General features: G+C 36.1%; 1 protein-coding gene across 4 annotated transcripts in view; it reads left to right on the top strand.

Moving 5' to 3' along the window:
- The window catches only part of FILIP1 (filamin A interacting protein 1), a 226713-nt gene that overhangs the window by 110866 nt on the left and 98398 nt on the right, over nucleotides 1-17449 (top strand). For all 4 annotated transcript variants that reach the window (XM_032873171.1, XM_032873170.1, XM_032873173.1 and 1 more), the window contains one exon: nucleotides 9191-9472. In XM_032873171.1, the coding sequence (XP_032729062.1) occupies nucleotides 9191-9472 (282 nt within the window). The remainder of the gene's footprint in view (nucleotides 1-9190; nucleotides 9473-17449) is intronic.

Genomic DNA, 17449 nt, shown 5'->3' with positions numbered 1-17449 from the left:
AAGTCAGGAAGAGTTAAAAACAGACACAACCCATGACTCCCTCCATTATAACTGACTTTAGGTTGCTCTTTTATGTTAAGAAATGGTCTAGAGATTGAAAAGAAAAGACATTTAAAGGACAACTGAATACAATTGACGTATCTGTAAGCACTTAGAACACATGAAGTCATCGGCGCCACACAGATGGAGTGATCCATGTAGTTCATCTCCTCCCTTGGTAGCATGAAGCAAGGATATCCAAACCATAGCATGTCTTTCTTCTCATTAACCCATATTGTTGACACTGACCAGCAATTGTGATCTGCCTTTGCGTTTCTTGAAAATGCAACAAAATTATTTAAGAATATTTACTACAGAAAGACATTTTTTTTTCTAACAGAAAATGTATACAGTTAGTTTAATAAAGCAATCAGCTACTGAGTGAACTGGAATTTTTCTTAATTTGCCTGATTTAAAAAGTCTTTTCAATTCATATCCGGTCATAAAACAATTGTCATGTTTCTGTAGTCTTAGTTACTTTTTCAGTTCAAAAAAATTAGAAGTCAACAGGGGCACCTGGGTGGCTCAGTGGGTTAAAGCCTCTGCCTTCAGCTCAGGTCATGATCCCAGGGTCCCGGGATCAGCCCCTGTCGGGCTCTCTGCTCAGCAGGGAGCATGCTTCCCTTCCTTTCTCTCTCTCTCTGCCTACCTCTCTGCCTGCTTGTGATCTCTGTCTGTCAAACGAATAAATAAAATCTTAAAAAATTAGAAATCAATACTGCAACCCCTTGCAGTGTTCCTCTTCAGCTTTGTTGAAAACCTCAAACACGGAGAAGTAGAAAGGCATCATAAGGGGAGAGGTAGAGGTAGAGTGTGGTCTTAGAAGAAGAAGGTTTCACACAAGCAGAAATTAGAGAAAACTACCTGCTGAGACAGTAGGATTCTGAATTAATTATTATCATTGGAGGCTCTTTGGTGGATGCTATCCCCTAAAACTAAACTTATTTCAGTCCCATAAAAGGGTCGCTGTGGATTCATTTGTGTTGCAGTAGTTCTGATATGGTGGGGAAAGCTCCCATTCAGATTTCTCCTTGCACATGGAGAATCCAAACAGGCTTGCATCCTAGCTCAGGCTTTCCCAGGCACTGGCCACATTATTTTGGGCAAATGTCTAAATCTCTCTAAACCTCATTTCCTTATCTTTATAAGAGGAGGAATTGTAATACTTGTTTTATGGATTGGTATCAAGATTTCATGAAATGATGCTTACCCCAATGTCAAGAGCACAATGAGCTCTTTAGTAAATGTCAGCTATTATTACTGTGAATAGAGGTAATATCTAAGAATAATTCATCAAATATAGACTGCTGAGTTAGAGTCCAAGGTATTCGTTGTTCTGGCTACAGATAGGAGTTTATTAGGGGAAGGGAAATGACTGATTCTTCTACAATTCTGGGTCTGGACCTTTTCAGGAGTGGTGAGGTACAAAAAGGAATTCTGGGTCCAACTAAGCAGGAATCTGGTAATTTTCCTCAGATGTTCTCTTTGTCACATGATAAAACCAAGGTTAAACAATTTTGATTAAACTAAATGGTAACATTTTTTAGAGGCCAGGTACTGCTAGAATGTCTGAAAGAACTGTAGTGCCCAGGCAGAAAGGATATAAGTAAAATTAACCAGAAAGCTAGAGTTGTCTTAATCACTTAAATTTTAGGCATCACTCTTTCTTTGTAATCAATGACTATGTATTATATACTGTGTCTAGTAGAATAGTGACATCAGAATTATAATAATAAAGTATTATAAATATAAAAATATTTAAAATGTATTTGAGGTTTAAAAATGAGTCATTAAAGTTGAAAATGCCAGAAAAAAATGTTATGTCATTATGTCATTGTTTCTTTATAAAACAGTATATTTCTAGATAGTTAAACATTTTTCTCTTTTATACAATTGACAGTGGCCTTATTTCTATGAAAGAAGTAAAAAGAACAATAACAAACCCCAAACCCTGTTATAAATGTTAGAAGTGCGTATAAAGAGGTAAACTGACAGTTGGTAAGAGAGGTCACTCTATGTTACAGTCAAAATTTTAAAACCTTCAAATTGTACATTCATTTAGACTCAGGTATCCTATTTTTTTAAGTTTTTTTTTCAGATATCCTATTTTAAAAGACTTCTTATTTCATGGTAGTTCCCTGATTTATTCTTTCATTATTTTTTTCTAGAAACTTTTTCCAGGTCTGCTTTTATCTTCCTTGAAGAACATGGAGCAGAACTTTATAAAACATTTCACCATGGTTTTGGGTTAGGGTAGAATAATATTTTTCTATTTTGTCACAGTTATAATACTTTTCTTAAACTTTTGATTGCAGCATCTCTGCAATGACTCCAAGAGAATCCCCTTTCTTGAATTCTAACATTTTGTGAAATTATTTATAAGAATTTTCAGTTGGTCTGGATAGATCTGTCCTAGTAGAATATTATTTTGAAGATTTTATGAATGTGGATAATAAGCGGTGAAAAATCACTTAACATGGCTTGTTTCATAAATAGGATGAAGAAAGTGAAATAAAATTATAAAGAAAATTTAAGAGTGAACCTAGGAACACTTATGAACAGTCTGTGCCTTTAGAATGAAATGATAATCCCGTGAGAAATGTTTGAACATTTTATGAGTTGGGGTCTTTATAATTAGACTTCACCAAGTAAATAAGATATGCAGAGGGAATAGTCTGACATCGATGAAGAATAAACTATTTGATTCTTTTACATTCTGAAATTCACATAAAACTAGAACAGATGTTTTCTTTTGTCTTTAGTTTTGGGTGCTTTGGGTATTGTCATTTAAGTCCAACAGAAAGAACCAGGACAGTTCCAGGCTAATATTCTGGAAGCCTCACTTGCAGCAGACCTTCTGCCAGACCACACTATAAAAAGAAGGCTTTTCTGTAATCATGTGCTTTCCTTTTTACTATGTACTATAATTTTTCCTTATAATTCTATAAATCATTTAAAAAGAGAAATTATATAAATAAAACTATTGTGACATCTCACCCCATGCCCTAGGTAGGTTCTTGGAAAAGTATATAGATAAAATGAAACCAGAAGCAGAGGCTGGATACTTGAGAAACATAGGAAATATTCCAAAACCTAATTTATGCAGAAAATGTTTCTGTTGGTGGTAGGGATGGGGAGTCTTTTGGCCAATATTGAATCATAACATGAAAAGATAAATCTCAAAGGAGGCGAGAGTAAGAATGAGAAAAGGGAAGGGGGAAATTCAGAATTAAGATTTGCAAGGAGCTAATGAAGGTGGGCACTAGAATGAGTATTTCAGTGCTGTAGAATTTTTTCTTTGTCCTTTTCCTTTTCCTTGTTCAAATGCTCTAGAAATACTTGTTCATTCAGCGTAAATGGCTCAAAGTCTTTATAAACATTTTCTGATTCCTAAAATTTTATTCATCTGATGGTATGCTCTGGTGATTGCCCAATATATGCGGTGGGGTGGGGGGAGGGAGGGCCCGAAGAGGAGGGATGGCCATAGATAAAAGAGGGAGGTTTGGAATAACATTTCATATTTCTTTTTTTCACACCCTAGTCAGCAAATTCCATGCAAACTATTGCTGACTAATTACAATGAATGGAAGTGTAAGTTTATTTCTTGAACTATGTTAGGATTATTTACTTATTAAAAAGAGGAGTTTGTGCCCTAAATAACAGTGATTCAAAAAAAAAAAAAGGTGGGATGATTATAAATCTGATGTGAATTTTCAGTTTGTCTTTTTCTTGAAAAGAACTTTCATCAAAGGGTATATGCTGGAGAGCAAGGGTATTTTTGGCTTCTTTCAGAAATTTTGTTATCTACATCTTCCAACACTGCAGCCATGTAATCAACTATTAAGAAGCCTACAGAGTACCAGATGCCTTTTTTGTTACCTGCCTGATACTCCTGTAAAAACAATGGATGGGATTTGGCCAGCTCTGATTAAATGTGTACTATTGTTCGACTCCGGGACTTTTAACACAGATGGTCCCTGTTCAGACTTCACATCCTGTTTTCATAACCTGTATCCTTAATGTTTAGCCATGTTGCTTCTTGGGATGATTTAAAAATGATTCATCATTTTACAAGTTCTGCAGCAGGTTAATGATTTTGGCAAAAGGATTTTGCTTAGCAACTTAATTTTAATTGCTGTGTGAGTTTTGCATGAGTGTCTGTGGAGGTAGATGAACGGATTTCTCCAATTCTGTAGTATGAAGTAAAAAACATTAGGTAAGCATTTGTAAACTTTTCTGAATCATCTGACTTACAGAATATTCCCCTACCCCTTCCAATTTGCATGTGTTTAAGAACCTAGAGGAAAGCCATATTGTGAGTAGGTATTTGGAATCAGACCTGGGTTCAAATCCTAGCTCTTTTATTTACTAGGAGTAGTTGTGTGATCCAGGAAAAAGACATTTAATGTCTTTCAACCTCAGTGGCCATATCTGTAAAATTGAGAATAATAGCACCTACCTCATAAGGTTAATGTGAATGTTAATTTAAATGAGATACTATATGTAAAATGCTTAGCACACTGTGTAACACTTAAGACACAGTATGTGATGCAGCCACTCTGGAAAACAGTATGGAGGGTCCTCAGAAAGTTAAAAATAGAACTATTCTATGACCCAGCAATTACACTACTAGGTATTTATCCAAAGGATATAAACATAGTGATTCAAAGGGGCACATGCACCCTAATGTTTATAACAACAATGTCCACAATAGCCAAACTATGGAAAGAGCCCAGATGTCCATTGGCAGATTAATGGATAAAGAAGATGTGGTATAGATATACAATGGAGTATTACTCAAAATAATTAAATCTTACCATTTGCAATGACATGGGTGGAACTAGCAGGTATTATGCTAAGCGAAATAAGTCATTCAGAGAAAGACAAATACCGTATGAATTTATTCATATGTGGAATTTAAGAAACAAAATAGGTGAACGTAGGAGAGGGGCAGAAAAAATAAAATAACATGAAATCAGAGAGGGAGGCAAAACATAAGAGACTCTTAAGTATAGGAAACAAACTGAGGGTTGCTGGAGGGGAAGTGGGTGGAGGGATGGAGTAATTGGGTGATGGGCGTTAAGGAGGGCACTTAATGGAGTGAGCACTGGATGTTGTATACAACTGATGGATCACTAAGTTGTAGCTCTGAAACTAATAATGTATGTTAATTAAATTGAATTTAAATAAAAATTTAAGAAAAAAAGAAACTCTTGAGAGAGCTATTAGAATAAGGAAGTATGGCTGTCATTAAATGTGATGTATGAAAGTCATTATTGTCTTGATATTTTCTTCCTTCAAAATAAAGTAGTGTAAAGTGGACATTATTGGAGTGCCCAGCTGGCAGTTGCAGGAGAATGTAACTCTTGATCTTGGGGTTGAAAATTTGAGTTCCACGTTGGGTGTAGAGATTACTAAAAAAAAAAAAATACCCTTATAAATAAATAAACAAACAAACAAACAAATAAATAAATAATGTGAGCATTACTGATGACACACTTGATTACACTATTGAGAAGTATGTCTTTCACTTTCAGGTGTCTACTTCCTTCCAAAAACATTTCTTGGGTAGTTTGTGATCTCTGAGGACTTTTACATTGCCAAGGTAGAAAAGGAGCTGATTGCTGACTTTGTTGTGGAGATAAAGCTGGTAGACCCTATTTAGATCACCAAGAAAGTATTAAAAACAATGCACACATGTCAAAGGAAAAGTAATTAATGTGAAATTTCAGTGTCACAGAGGAAAAATATTTGCTAAGACAGAATTAACATTATGGTCTAGCACTTGAGATGTTTTTAATCAGTCAAAGTGAAATAACATGGAAGAAAATAGGGAACTCAAGCTTTTGAGCTGATTAGTGACATAAAATAATTAGATAATTCTAAAATATGCTTTTTCTGTGAAAGTGACTAATTCTGTAATCAGTTAATTCTATAATCAATACTAATAACTAATATAATTCCATTAATTCCATAAAAGCTATTAATACTACAATAAAATTTACCTAAAAATGCATCAGACTGAATGTTTTAGAAAGTACTAACTATAAAAAGAGTTGCACTAAGTAAATGTCACTTTCTGTATGTTTGTAAATACGGTTGAATAAATGCATGTAACATAGCTAGTTAGGCATTTTCCTAATGTAGGAATACCCAAATGTTGTAGATCCTATAAAAGATATAAGAAGTCCAGGGAAATATGACACAAACACATGCTACACTCAAATACAAACATTGTATATGATTAAAGCCATGTATGACTAAGTTTAAAACATTACCACCTTACTATTGTCTGGAATTTTTATTAATGCATGGTCTAAATTGAAGTTGTCAAATTAGTATTTGATGCACCATCCCAAAGAGCCTTAAGATCTTATGAGAAAATTATTTCAGATAAAAAGGCATGGAATTGTAGGGAGCCACAATTCAGTTTGGGAAGCCCATGTGTCTTACTTATAATGTGTAAAATTCAAGAGTTATATTTGAAATTGTATTGGGGAGGAAAAAGTTTTCCTTCTACCTTTCTAGGTTCTTGGCTGAGACACACCTGTAACAAAAAGACAAATTAACAGGAGAAAAACAAACAGAAGTTTAATAACATGTATATCTCCTCTGTACATGAGAAAGGAATTCTCAGAAATGGCTCAAGCCATCACATTAATATCATTTTCAGTTAAAGACAAAAGAAGATGTCAGAGATAGGGAGTCAGTTGGGGAAGGTTACCAAGAAAAGCACAGTAAGTAAGAGTAAAGTGTTGTACAGATTTAAGACTGAAGTCCTTACCTTCTCTGTGCTGAGAAGAGTTTCCAGAAATTTAGTCATTCTTTTCTTCCTGTACAGAGAGGGAGACACCCTTACAAATGGAGATTTCCCGTATAAGTTTAATGTTTCATACCAAAGGGAAATTTCTACTGAGTTTTCAGAACTTCACCTATGTCTACTATTTCTTAAATAATCAATATGCCAAAAAGGTATATTTTACTCCCCTTCAAAACTTTCTATTCACTTTTTTTTTTTTTTTTTGGACTGGGGTCTTAAGTCAGCCCTCTCTGCCCACAAATAAACTGTGATAAACTGTAGTAGATCTGCTCTGAAGTGCTCTGACTTCTGTTACAAAGACACATCTATTCTGTCTTCACCAAGGAAGTACAAAAGATGCTCTAAAATTTCAAGAACTAATCTCTATGTGAACCAGAAAATAGGGTGCCAGTCTTAAGGACCACTTCTTCAGTTTATATTGTTCAAAATTAGGGTGCTGAAGAAAGTTCACACACTGACAAAAGGGTCCATTTGGTTATAAGAGTTCAGTTCAAAAAAGGAGCATGAATGTAGATTTAAAGATTTGTTGGAAGAATTGAATATGCACTATCTGAAAGGAAACATCACACTGTATTTTTCTATTATAAACCTAGTGTTTTGAAAAGCTTTCCTTGGTTTCTTAAGTATGGTTGAGTTCATAAAGGAAATTTTCTTTCAGAAAACAAGTCTCTGTATTTTATCTGGAATGAGTAATGAAAATCTTGCTGCTTAGCTGTTCAGAGGAAGGACTATTTATACTGTGAGTTTTAAATAAGCCCATGTGCTAAGCTACTATATTTAAGAGTTTAGGCAAATTTTGTAGTACAGCCCCCAGGGTATTAGAGCTCTCTTTCTTACACTTTGAGTCCTAGGCTTTGAGTTCAGTTTGTTTGTTAGTAACATACCTGTTGGTCAAGTTCTTCTGCTGAGAGACTGACAGAGAATCTATAAAGCATTCATGATGGAAAGACCAAAATGTGCTCCATATGGGACAAGTCACCCGCTGCTTTGTCTTTTTCTTTATTTTACCTCAAGATATTTAAAAAATTTTTTGATTTTGAAATTCATCTGTTTTCCCCAATTCTATGTGCCCTTATTCTTATTACTGTAAATGACTGACATAAAACAAAACAAAACAACCCCCTGGTCCCATTTTGAAAAAGAGGTTATGGAAAAACAAAATCCCACATTACTAAAAACAACAACACCCTCTTCCTTTTGAGTTTGCCTATTCCTCTCTCCATTTGAAGCCCCCTCCACCCTATGTGGATTTTTCTGTACGTTGTGACTTCCAACTTGTTCCTGGCAGTGTTTGATGTTTGAATTTTCTTTTCTTTTCTGTTTTTTAATGTTTTATTTATTTATTTTAGAGAGAGAGAATGCACAAGTGAAGAGAAAAGGAGAGGGAGAGGGAGAGAATCTCAAAGTAGACTCTGCATTGAGCATGGAGCCCAACATGGGGCTCAACCTCATGACCCTTAGATCATGACCTAAGCCAAAACCAAGTCAGATGCTTAGCCAACTGAGTCACCCAGGTGCGTCAGATGTTTGAATTTTCTGATAGATTTAATTTAGAATCATTTTTTAAAATAATTTTTTTATTTTACAACAGCTTTCAATTCATAGAATTATTGCAAACATAATACCAAGTGTTCCAGTATATAGCACGCCCAATTTCTTCTGTAGTTAATATCTTACATTAGTATGGTACATTTGTTATAATTTATTAACCAATGTTGATATATTATTATTGGTTAAAGTCCATGTTTTATTCATATTTCCTTAGTTTTTCTTTATAATGTCTTTTTTTTTTCTGTTCCAGAATCCCACCTAGGATGCCATATTGCATTTAGTTGTTATGTGTCCTTAGGTTTCTCTTGGCTCTGATGGTTTTTCAGATATTCTGTGTTTTTGATGACCTTGATAGCTTTAAGATTACTGGTCAGCAATTTTGTAGACTGTCTGTCAACTGGGGTCTGTCTGAAGTTTTTCTCATGATTAGACTTGGGTAATGTTTGGGGGAGAGAGGCCACAAAGGTAAAGTACCATATTTATCCCATCATATCAAAGATACATAACCATCAACACAACTTAGAACTTTTGGTGTTGAACTTAATCATTTGGCTTGAGGTGTTTATCAGATCAGAATCACATTTTCACTTTTTCCTGAAGACCATCAAAGCATTTTCCTGCAGATTTTAATGACTTTCATTAAAGCTATAAGGAAACTAACTGGGACTGATTTTTGGTATTTCTTTATTAGTGATGCTGTGAAGCTGGTAAAAGTTTCTAAGCAGTTAGATGAATAATTTCAGTGGTAGTAACATCTTATCTTTTTTTCATGTATTGTAGGTGGGAATGAGATCCCGAAACCAGGGTGGTGAAAATTCATCCAATGGGCATATTTCCTGCCCCAAGTCCTCTATCATCAGCAATGTTGATGATAAAAGTCTCTCAGAAGATGCAAAAAAGAAGAACAAATCAAATAGAAAAGAGGATGATGTCATGGCCTCCGGAACTGTCAAACGACACCTAAAGCCATCTGGAGAAAGTGAACGAAAAAATAAGAAATCCTTGGAGTTATCCAAAGAAGACCTTATACAGCTCCTCAGTATAATGGAGGGAGAGTTGCAGGTAGGGTCAAATTTTATCAACTATTTGTCTCTAGTTCCTAAGCTATAAAATGACTGACTATGAATCTGTCTCCCTCACCGGATTGTGAACTTCATGGGGAAAGGGGCTATGTTTTTCGTATTAATTTCTAAATCCCTGCCACAAGTTTATACCGAATAAGTATTTGTTGAATGAGTGGAAGAATAAAGAATAGATGCTGATTCCAACTTCGAGCTTCTCTAGAAGCAGAAAATTTCTTCATGATATGATTTTGGTAATAATCTAACCCAGGATCCTGTGCTTAGTAACCAGTAAGGTAATCTAATTTAGCCATAGGCTAAATTAGGTTGAAAGCCGTAGAAAAGTCATGATTATTAGAGCACAGAGTTTAGATCAATGGTTACTTTTGCTTTTTCTAGAAGATAGAGTAAAAGGGAGATAAAGAGATAGAGAAACAAAGAAAAGGAAAGATACAGAAAGCTTTGTTTAAACCAGCCTTACTCTTTTTTCATTTTTTCTTAAGTTTCAGCTTTAAATTTCTATGACATCACAGGAGTTGAGAACACAAATAAGCAGAGCATTGTATTGTGAAGATATAGTATTTTCAAAAAGCATTTTCAAGTCTATTATTTCATTTGATATCAACAAAAATGTGGGTGTTATTATTTATATTTTATAAGGAAGAAACTGGGGCTCAAAAGGGTTAAGGGTTTCTCCAGATCTCATCTTAGGCCTCCTGATTCTTGGTAGTGTACTTTTTCTACTGCTATTCTTACCACCTTTCTGTAGCTCCCACGAGCCACGTCCCCCATTAAGCATATGTTTTTAGGGATCCAAGAGGGAGTTGGGATTCTTTTGAGTCTCTGAGTTTTGGACAATCATGTTTCTGAAAATGGGGGAAAAATAACTTTTTTTTTGGAGGAGAGTATTACTTAAGACTGAAGTTGATGTTTTCCTTATTGTTTTTATTAGGCTCTTAGCTTGCATGAACCTCAAGGGGAATGCTAAAATTGTGTGAGATGAAACTTTTGGTGGTGTTATCATCAATTATTTGCAATCTACCCTAAACTAGGGTGGGGTAGCCTAATCTGTTCCTGTTCTCATCTGTGTGTGCCTACAGATAAGGAAATCCCTGGAGAAAAGAGAAATCAAAAACATAAAAATATCAAATTTTGAACAAATAAACATGATTGGGCTTACCATTCATGGGCTGAGAAAAATCACATTTGCATTTCCTAGCAAAAGATGAAATTTACCAGAGTATCACCATTACTAGAAATAGCTTCACCACTCCCGGAAAGGTGGTTAATGTTTTGTCTATTAACATTTATTGTGTAAGGAAGGAGAATATATTACTCTAACTTTTTAAGCTGCTGTCAGTTGACAGATTTTAACCTGAGTGGAAGGTACAGCAGTTATTGTGGAAGTTTTCACAAAGTAAGACCATCAGTTCCCTTCTCTCCAAGCACAGTGGCTTGTGTGAAGCCTGTGGCTCCTCCAGATTTTAATTTCTGCAGAAGACTGTTATATAATGATGAACTCTGGAAGATATTTAAGATTCATGTGATTTTTATACTCATGGTGTTACAGATACAGTTTCAGAGCCAAGGCATGCAAAATATAAGGCCACATACCCAGAACATTAGGTAAATTAGCCAGAAGGTGCCAAAGAAATGCATTTTGCTCTCCATTAAACTTTATAAATACTTGATACCTTACCTTACACAATAGCTATATTCCTGAGCAGCAGTAAATAAGTAAAAACTGTAAGATATTTGTGGAGGAGGCAGTGAAGGAAAAGAGAAATGAAGGACCTGGTATTTTAAGAAATTTCATGGTGAATTCATTTGCAAAGCAAATCATCCATCTACCCATTTATTTCTATGGACCCACATAAGTGTATGTACTTACACATGCAGATTGAGTCATATTAGGTCTGTTTAAAGTGAGAGTGTTCCTGTATTTAGAGCTGTAGATCTATGTTCTGTTCGCAGAAACCTGTCCTTTCTTAGCATTCTCACGTGAGAGGGTGTGTGTTGTAGCTAAGCATGGGAGGGAGTTGGCATAAGCAAATTTGAGTGGGCTGGTGAAAATGTGGCAGCTGTGTGCCAGGTTTGCCAGACTAGAGATGGGGAAAAAAAAATTCTATGTAAAGATCTAGTGCTGTGAAGAGAGGCAAGGCTGTGCCTTGAGAGGTAAGGCTTGTACGCTATTTGGCTTGACGTTTATGAACATTTAGTGAGTTGTCCCCCAGACCTTCAAAGACCACTGATTAATTACCTCCCTTTATAGGATGGCTGTATGTGACTCAAATACCCTTTACTCTGTTCCAAGGTTATATAAAATATTGGGGCTGACAAGCCTCTTGGAGGTGTCTTATCCACCTCCTTTTTGTCACAAATGTGAAACTGACACTCTGATAAATTATGGGACTTTTCCAAGGTTGCACAGCAGTTTAGTTAACATTTGCTCTAGATCCAAATTCCCTGTCTCTCAGTTCAGTGTCCCTCTTATTATAGTATTTACACTTGGGGATGTTCAAGGGTAAGATCCAGGACCTTTGTATTTATTCTTCATCTTGAGAATTTCTTTCAAGTAGATCCCTAGTGTGAAATCCAGGGCCAAAACCATTTTTTAGGTTAGAGAAATTGAGGAAAGTTTCACATCCAGGCAGTAGAAATATATGATCTGAGCCTTGAAGTTTGGTGTGATTTAAATAGCGAAAAACATGGTGGAGGGCAGGGGTGCCCCATGGCCATAGGCTGGGCCCTGCCCACTTTTGGGGAGCTCCATATTCACTACCCTATGAGGGTTGTGCCCTGGAGTTGTGCAGCAGCTTGGCATTGGGGAGACTGGAACTACTGGTTAAAAGAAGTAGGGTGACACAAAGAAAAAAGGGCTTGTCATATTGGGGAGATAGACCAAGATCAAATCTCCCTGTAGGAGATGTACCCTGGAAGTGACTTGGGAGAAAAAGAGGAGATGGGAGTTCATTCAGGCTTTCCATGTCAATTTTCCTTTTCTCAGACTTGTTTTTGATCTCTCTTATTCTCTTCACCACGATATCCAGGGTTTTGGACATTGTAAACAGTCATGTGTGCTTTCTGGTACCAGTGGCCTGCCTGCCCCCTTGGAATCTATTGTGTGATCTACAGGATTTTGTTGAGCTCACATTACAACAGTGTGACCTTTTCTTTTTTTTTTAAATTTATTTTTTAAATTTCTTTTCAGTGTTCCAGAATTCATTGTTTATGTACCACACCCAGTGCTCCATGCAATACGTGCCCTCCATAATACTCACCACCAGGCTCACCCAACCTCCCACCCCCAGCCCCCCAAAACCCTCAGATTGTTTTTCAGAGTCCATAGTCTCTCATGGTTTATCTCCCCCTCTAAGTTCCCCCAACTCCCTTCTCCTGTCCATATCTCCATGTCCTCTGTGTTATTTCTTAAAAACAGCATGACCTTTATCCTTAGCATCGGCTCTTTGCAAAATTTGCAAATTTGCTGTTTTGCTTGCCAGTCCAAGCACCCAGTGAATCTTTTTTTTAAAGATTTTATTTATTTATTTGACAGAGACAAAGTGAGAGAGGGAACATAAACAGGGAGAGTGGAAGAGGGAGAAGCAGGCTTCACTTTGAGCAAGGAGCCCAACGTGGGGCTCAATCCCAGGACCCTGGGATCATGACATGATCGGAAGGCAGACGCTTAATAACTGAGCCACCCAAGAACACCTGCCCAGAGAACTCTTGTAGTGCAACTTTAGTTGGATATGTATTAGGGATGGAGTTGCCCTTCTCAGGGATTTTTGTATTTTAAGGAGTCTTGTCTAGAACTTGTGGTGTCGTGAACTTTGTCTTAGAGAGGGACATCTTCTAGACCTTTCAAGCCACACCTTTGCTGATGCAAGCCTGTCATTTTAACACAATGGCTGGCCAGCTTTGCTTGCATGGAAATAGCTGAAATCGTTTCCATCATGACTCTTCTGTCATTGATGCTTCCAATAACAAGAACTTTCTAATAAATTGGAACATTTTTTATTCTCTGGGTGAAAAACTGGTTACCTATTTCCCAGACTAAACTGAAAATAATGAAATAGTATACCCAGACTATCACTTGGGCACCATGATTAATTTTCCCTTGTATTTGTCCAAAAATAGCACTTTAAAGAAGCCAGTTGATTTGGCTGTACTAAAAACAAGAAAAGTTCAAAGGAAATGCTACTCACATCAAAAAGCCATAACACAGAAAACTTGGCAGAAGGCTATTCTTGTAAAATGATTCAAAAACAGGATACTAATTAATTCTTTCTCTTGATGCAAAAAAAATTAGCTATTTTATATAGTAAATTCACTTGATATATCCACTTGAATACATTTTAGAAAAAACAACCTCTAAAAATTTTCATCATTTTTCCCTTTGTCCTTATAGTTAGTTCTCTTTCACCTGTGCAAAAAGGCTCAGAGAAATCTAGCTAACACAGCTAGATAATGTACCACCATTCCATTTGGCTTTGGTGTTTGTCAGGCTGGTTTAGAGACAGGATCATCCACACGTTGAAAAATCTACTCTTGTCCCATGTGACTGGGAGAAGATGTTATATTTCAGATACTTATGAAATAGATAACATGGCCCTGTGGATTACTAGAAGTTTCCTCTATTCTCTCCTTTTGAAGTTCCTAGCCATTTTCTTCTCTCTCTTTTTTAAAAAATATTAATCCATTTATTGGGGAGGAGGGGCAGAGGGAGAAGCAGAGAGTCCCAAGCCAACTCTGCACTTTACCTCTCTACCACTTATTGTAGGTAAGCCCTCTACCTGCTCTCCTTTCTTACTAAGAAATTTCATTCATTCTGAGGGCATTAATTAATTAAATCTAAATTGATTTTTATAATATTTAAGAAACATTACTGTGCTAGAGCTCTGAAGAATGCAAAGATGATGAATAACAATACTCATAGCTAAAATTTGATGAGCTCCTACTATGTACTAAGCTTGGTTTTAGACGCTAGGTACCTCAGCAGTCATGATGAAGAAAGAGCTCCTGACCTTGTGGGATAAATGAGAATATGCAGGAGTGAATATTCTATAGGGTAGTTGCAATGTAAATTATGAGAGCACAGAGGAGGGGAAGATTATGAAAACCTCAGGAGATGAATGAAAGCTTTACTAAAGAATTGGATGATGAATAATTGGTAGGTTTTGGACAAGTAGAAATGAGTAGAGACCAACACAAACAGATTCAAACATAGAGTGGGTGGAAAAGCATAGGTTATATTCATCAGTAAATAGCCTTGCTTCAGGGGAGAAGTATTTGATGGAAATAAAAGTACACCTGAACTTGGTGTACAATATGACATAAGAAAAGACATGTGACTAAAAACAGTCAAAAGGAGTGAGGATCCCAGAAGAGTGGAGTGATGCAGAAGCCAAGGGAGTCAAGATTGAGAGAGATTATGTCAGTCAAATCAGCAGAAAACTTCAGTTGGACATGACTGAAGGGTGTTCTTTGGGTGTGTGCATCTGGAGGTTATGGAGAACATTTGCCAGGCAGTTTCAGTGTGTTCAAACCTATTTTCAGTGGTTTGAGAAGTGACATTAAACAAACAGAATAACACGTTCTGTTGAAAATCTAGGAATTTAGAAAATCTTTTTTATTTTTACTTTTCAGTAAAAGTTAATTGTTTTTTTTTTTGTGGTTTTTTGTTTTGTTTTGTTTTGTTTTGTTTTGTTTTTTGGACATAGTCAAAGAAGCCAAATCTGGGAAGATTCAGGACATATATTTGTCCTTGTTTCAAACTGTATTCCTTCATGAACTAATATGTTTTTCTCTTTTCTTATTAGAGACTTTATTTTTTAAGAGCAGTTTTAGGATGACAGCAAAATTAAGAGGAAGGTATGGAGATGTCCCATAAACTTCCCTGCCCCCCAACATGCATAGCCTCTCCTATTACCAGCATCCCCCAACCAGAGTGGTACATTTGTTACAATTATGAACCTACACTGATACACACATCATAATCACCCAAAGTCTATAGTTTACATTAGGGTTTGCTCTTGGTGTTCTACGTTCTATGGGTTTGGAAAATATATAGTGACATTACCCACTGTTGTAATAGTATATAGAATATTTTCACTGTCTTAAAAATCCTCTGGGGTCTACCAATTCATTCCTTCTCCAACCGCTCCCACAGTATGTCTTTTAGGGACCATTGAAAGCTTCTCTCTTCTGTGAAGAATTTTCTAAATAGTTGCTGCCTCACACCTGTCTTTTTCCTGTCCTGAAACCTCACATTGGTTTGGTAAAAGTGTAAATCATAGCATCCCATAAACACACGTTCCCTAAGTGTTTTATGTGCTTACTTACCTCTGTTGTCTAAAACAACTTGATGTCAGAAGTGGTTGTGTCTTCCGCTTCTTTCATATGCCTCATTGTACCTGGGAAAGGGCTAGGCATATCATTGTTTATTGGTAACTGGTGAGTAGTCTTGGAATGTTTTAATACCTATATACCCTATGAGGCAGTCATAAGATTTATTTTTTAATGTCTTTGAACTATATAGAGAAAATTTAAATATCACAGTATATACAGTAAATATCACAGATATAAATATCACAGAACCATAGTTCTGCTTTTCTGTCATCTTTAGCAGGGGATGTCATAACTCCATTGGGGATGGTGATGATCAGTTCAGATAGAATTACCTAGTGCATCCAAACACAACAGGCTTATCCTACAGAACCATTTATCACTTCTTTCTCTAGAGATGGCTTTTCTTTTCCAAAGTGAGTTCCATTTGTCACATTGTAAGGCCTTCTGTGGAATCTGTACTTCCAAAGAATGAGGCTTTTAGTTACTCTGTATGGCTTTTTAAATTGATGACTCACCTGCACTTAATACACTCCATCTTTAGAATCTCAGGCTGAGGTCACCCTGAGTGAGGCTGCCCAGTGAAACCTCACACCATCAAAATGGTCAGCGTGCTGAGAATGGTATGTCTTTGCTAAGTTTAGGAGGCGGCAAAGAGACGGTTGCATTCTGATTAAAATCAGGACCAGATCTGATTCTTTGTTGAATACGGTGCTTCAGAATCTCATGCGTCCAGTTGTATTGTCACTCTTCTGGCAAAGAACATTGGTGTCTGATTTTCATTGTTCAGTCGGAATATTTTTAGTTCTCCTAATAGAATCAGAAAGTTGGTTTCATTACAGTAAGAATAGTGTACTCATTGACACCTTAGGGGAAAACCTTGGTTTTATTGAGAAATGTAGAAAAACATATTAATAGATGGAAAGAAAATACCCCATAAATAAATCTGTTTATTGTTTTATGACACTCTAAACATGGGAAAATTCTACATAAGTACTATGTAGAAGATGGCAATTTCTGCCCTACATGGCTGTAGTTTATATATATATTTTTTAATGAAAATGATCTCTATTACTTTAGGGAGCAAAACTATACTTAAATATCTAGTTTACTTATATAAATATTTCCTAATTATTTCAGCATGTGGTCTTATTACACGGAGACTTTTTAAAGTAAAATTAGAGCTTATACAGAAAACTATTATGAGAAATATATCTTTAATGAGTAGGATTTGAGGCATAATGAATTTGTGATTCTAGAAGGACTTCTAGAAGAGTTGTCAGGTAGAATACTGCTAGGGCGGAAGATCTTACTTCAGGGGAGAGAGTGCGAAGGAACTTTCTGTAAAGAAGGAAATGCCCTCTATCTATGTTGTCCTGTATGGTAGCCACTAACCACATGTGGCTTATAAACATTTGAAATATGGCTAATATGGCTGAGGAAATGAATTTTAGTTATATTTAATAATAATTTAAATTTAAATAGCCACATGTGGCTAGTGGCTACTGTATCAACAGCAAGGATATAGAGAAACAAACATGGCACTCATCTGAGGAGACTGTAGGGATATAGAATAAGAGAAGAAAGTCAAGTCCAAAGGCAGACCCTTAGAGAACACCCTGCCTTAAGA

This window comes from Lontra canadensis, unplaced genomic scaffold (genome assembly GCF_010015895.1).
Source record: "Lontra canadensis isolate GAN:19392208 unplaced genomic scaffold, GSC_riverotter_1.0 scaffold47, whole genome shotgun sequence".
NCBI lineage: Eukaryota > Metazoa > Chordata > Mammalia > Carnivora > Mustelidae > Lontra > Lontra canadensis.
The sequence above is the reverse complement of the archived record's forward strand: the minus strand, read 5'-3'. Positions and strand labels throughout refer to the sequence as shown.